The sequence below is a fragment of the Castanea sativa genome, chromosome 2 (assembly GCF_040712315.1).
Source record: "Castanea sativa cultivar Marrone di Chiusa Pesio chromosome 2, ASM4071231v1".
NCBI lineage: Eukaryota > Viridiplantae > Streptophyta > Magnoliopsida > Fagales > Fagaceae > Castanea > Castanea sativa.
In genome coordinates, this window is record NC_134014.1 from 49,811,503 (window position 1) to 49,815,277 (window position 3,775).

A 3,775-nucleotide genomic window follows, 5' to 3' on the forward strand; every position below is an offset into this window, starting at 1 on the left:
AAAAAAAGTGATATCACATAGGTGAAAACTAATAAAAGCTTGCAAACTTAACTAATGTGCGAAAAATATTGCCAAATATTTTGTGTATGTAGCATTACTCTAGCTTTTGTTATTTTTTTCTTGGTCATGGACTCGGTAGTTATTGGAACGGTCTCCGAAATGACCCAATCAGCGGTTAGAGAGAGAAACAAAACAACGGTAGGAATTCGCACAATCGTGTCAACGTTCAGAATATGGAGGTTTTGGTCCAAAGTTGGCCAAACAAGAAACTACTACTATGTCTATGTCTATCTCTATGTCCGAATTCAAACACCAAAAGCACCCAACCACCTCTCACTTTTTCACTTTTGCCGCTACGTTAAACTTTGGAGCCATTGGTTCCATTAATGGAAAAGGAAAACCCGCCTACTTCGGGCTTTTCTTCCTAACCATTATTCACTTCTCTCTCTTTTAATCCATTCCTCTCAAAAAAGCACTTCATTTTAGTTTTTCTCGTCTACTTTTTTTATTGGTTTCCATATTTTGAATAAACAAATATAAATACAAAAAAAACACAACCACCACCAAGTTCATTACGTTGCTTTAACCTTTAGTGCTTTGTTTCCTTCTACTCTGTATTCTCTCGTAAGTTCAATGACAATTCATATGCTTTCTTTTATAAGGATGTCGTTATCCTTTTCTTGGTTTTCCGGTTCATGCTTTGTTCTTTTTTTTTGTCCTTTACCTTTGGTGGGTTCAATTCAATTTCAACGCTTTTATTGTTTATTTGAGTATCTCAATCTCTTATTTCAAGCTTTTCTTGGTTTTTAGATCTGGGGTCTTTTGTGCTTGCTTAAGAAAAAAGGAAAAAAAGTTCTTTTATTGGATGTATTGGAGCGAGGCTAAGACCATCCCTGCATCACAATATTGACAAGGGAGCCCTATAAGAGTGGAAGTTAATCCTTCGAGTCTCCACGGCAGGAAGGCCTTGAATTTGCCAATATATCTAAGGTATTGATTTTTTATTTTGGATTTCTATCTCATTTGAAGTAGAATTTTATTGAATTTTGTATTAATATAATGATTGAGTTATTGGATTTTGATTTATTGAACGCTTCTCCAAGATTTTCTTTGATAAACAATGAATTTGAATTGTTAGACAAAAAAAGAAAAGAAAAAGATTTACCTCGATTTTGATCATACATGATTGGTAAATTTTATGTTAATTTTTGGTAGAAAAGGATTATAGAAGTTTCAAGATGCAGCAGCATATGGGACAGCTAGAGGAGGGTCTGAAGATGAGGAAGGGGCAATTATATGACATTGAAAAAGAGAGGGATCAAGCACTTGATGAGCTGAAAGAGATGAAAAAGGTGGCTGAGGAGGCCAACATGAAGCTTAGTGATGCATTGTCTACAAAGAAGGTGGCACTTATACAAATGGAGCTGAATTCAGTCAAGGACTCATTATCGATTGTGAGTCAAGAATTAAGCAACAAAGACAAGAATTTCGAGTCTTTGAAAGCTGAACTCGAGAAGGCAAAACAGTTGGAGCTCAATCGGGCAGAGAGAGATGCCTCATCGGATAAGTTCAAAGGGGAATTAAGTATTCTGAAAACATCTGAGGCTAACACAAAAGCCTTATTGTCCGAAAGTAAGATCAGAATTCAGGAATTGGAGGCAGAAATAAAGAAAGGAAAGGAAATGGAAAAAAAAACATTTGATTCGATGGTGGCACAGGCAGAACAACTCGAGCAAAACAAGATTTTGCTTGAAGAGTCAAAGCTTGAGATTGCTTCTCTCCGTGAGCAGGTGGAGAAACTGAAGGGTTCATACGGGCAAAGCAATGCATCCCAAAGTTGCTTGGAGGAAAACCTTTTGTTAAAAAAAGCATTGGAGGATCTCAACTCTGAGGTTCTATTAGCAAACGAAAATTTGGCTCATGCACAGGAGGGTGAGAGGCTTGCTTTCTCAAAGGTCAAGAGTCTCATGGAGGAAATGGAGTCGCTTAAAAATGAATTTATGCTGGCAACTGAGGCAGAAGAGAATGGCAAGAGGGCAATGGATGATTTGGCAGTAGTACTAAAAGAAGTGGCAACAGAAGCTCACGAGGTGAAGGAGAAACTGAGTGTAACACAAGCAGAGCTAGAGTACACAAAAGTGGAGGCAGAGCATTTGAAGGTGCTGTTAAAGATCATGGAAGACAAGCATAAAGAAGTTTTAGATGAATCAAAGAAAGAGGCTGATCTATATAAAAATACTGCAGAGAGGTTGAGATTAGAAGCTGAAGATTCACTCTTGGCATGGAATGGGAAAGAAACTGGCTTTGTTGAATGTATCAAAAGAGCTGAAGAGGAGAGGTTTGCTGCACAAGAAGAGAACAATAGACTGCTTGAATTTCTTACAGAAGCCAAGAACATGGTTACAGCATCAAAGGAAGAAAATCAGAAGTTGCGTGATATACTTAAACAGGCCTTAAAAGAAGCTAATGTTGCAAAAGAAGCTGCAGGGATTGCTCAGGTTGAAAATTCACAACTTAAGGATAGCCTGGCCGAAAAGGAGGACACCTTGAATTACCTTACTCGAGAGACTGAAAACCTTAAGATTAATGAAGCTGCTGCTTTTGGGAACACCAAAGCGATGAACCGGTTGCTTTCTGAGGCATCAAAAACAGAGTTAAAGAAAGATGATAAGAATAAATCATCGAGAAAGGAGTCAAAGAAAGAAGATAAGGAGCTAGGAAGGAATTTCAGGACTCAAAATTCAATAGATAGAGAACGTATAGATGGCAACATAAGCAAAGCTATTAGTATTAATCTCAAGGAGCAGAAACTTCACAGTAAACAGAAGGATGTGAATGAGGGCCCTGAAAATGATGAGGCACTTAGGGGCTCAATATTTGACATTATAACTTCACCAGATTTAGCAGCCCATCACAGGATAAAGTCATCTCCTGTATCCACAGATGATGGACAGAAAGTACATTTTGCAGATTTTCATCATCTAGATGCAACCCATTTTGATGATTTTGACTATGATAGAAACTCAAGAAAGAAGAAAGCCTTACTACGGCGATTTGGAGATCTTATACGAAGAAAAACTTCCCCCCAAACTGAAACCATCAATTGAATAGACACTTTGGAAGTACACAAATTTTTCTTACCACCTCATTTTTTATTCTTGCAGTAGATTAGTCATCTAGATTATTTATACCAAAAAAAAAACTTGCCACAGGAAATTTATGATGTGAACACGCTCCCCAATCATCTATAGTTATGTACAGTCATTCATCATTTATACTGGGAGAGTGAATATTAGTAATTCATTTTCTTTATGTTGCTTCACTTTATTTATTTATTATTTACCAAGTCATTTTCCACGGCCACCCAAAACTCAATGCTCTTGTAGTTATCCCAAAATGTGAGTTTTAATCTTAGTAATTAGTCACATTCGATTGGCTAAGCAGACAGATTTTTTGTCAATGACTCTGTCCCTTTACTGCGTCCTTTTAGCAGGCAAAGAGTAATAAAGAACAACATTCTCAACTCTCCACCAGTCTTAAGAGATTAGAGTCGGGGTTGTTTTCAACGCTTTGCCATGCGTCATATGGAGAGACGAGCTTTGCTAGTTGCTACTCATGTCAACAGTGGTTGGTCATGAAGTCTAGCTGCGTGTCTTGGAAGGGGCTAACTCAAAATCAATTAACTACAATTTGCCTTAACATTTCACAAAGGGGTAAATTTAGAGCGATGTGATCAGGAAGAGAGTGGGAGAGTTATACTCATGCAAACACGGAG

The 3,775-nt window shown here is 37.6% G+C and overlaps 1 protein-coding gene across 4 annotated transcripts; it reads left to right on the top strand.

The window, feature by feature from the left end:
- The first annotated feature begins 318 nt into the window (after positions 1-318).
- LOC142623464 (uncharacterized) lies at positions 319-3,131 on the top strand. 4 transcript variants are annotated; one of them, XM_075796885.1, is made up of 3 exons: positions 319-624; positions 811-990; positions 1,216-3,131. In XM_075796885.1, the coding sequence occupies exon 3, from the start codon at positions 1,239-1,241 to the stop codon at positions 3,105-3,107; it is 1,869 nt and encodes a 622-aa protein (XP_075653000.1). In that variant the 5' UTR covers positions 319-624; positions 811-990; positions 1,216-1,238; the 3' UTR covers positions 3,108-3,131. The 4 variants fall into 4 exon arrangements, with proteins under 4 accessions (XP_075653000.1, XP_075653003.1, XP_075653001.1 ...); XM_075796888.1 differs by having other exon boundaries at positions 1,221-3,131; XM_075796887.1 differs by lacking the exon at positions 319-624 and adding an exon at positions 713-729.
- The last annotated feature ends 644 nt before the right edge of the window (positions 3,132-3,775 follow it).

Bases quoted from the DNA above. Each gene is read 5' to 3' on its own strand.
- LOC142623464 (XM_075796885.1), top strand. From the start codon at position 1,239: ATGCAGCAGCATATGGGACAGCTAGAGGAGGGTCTGAAGATGAGGAAG.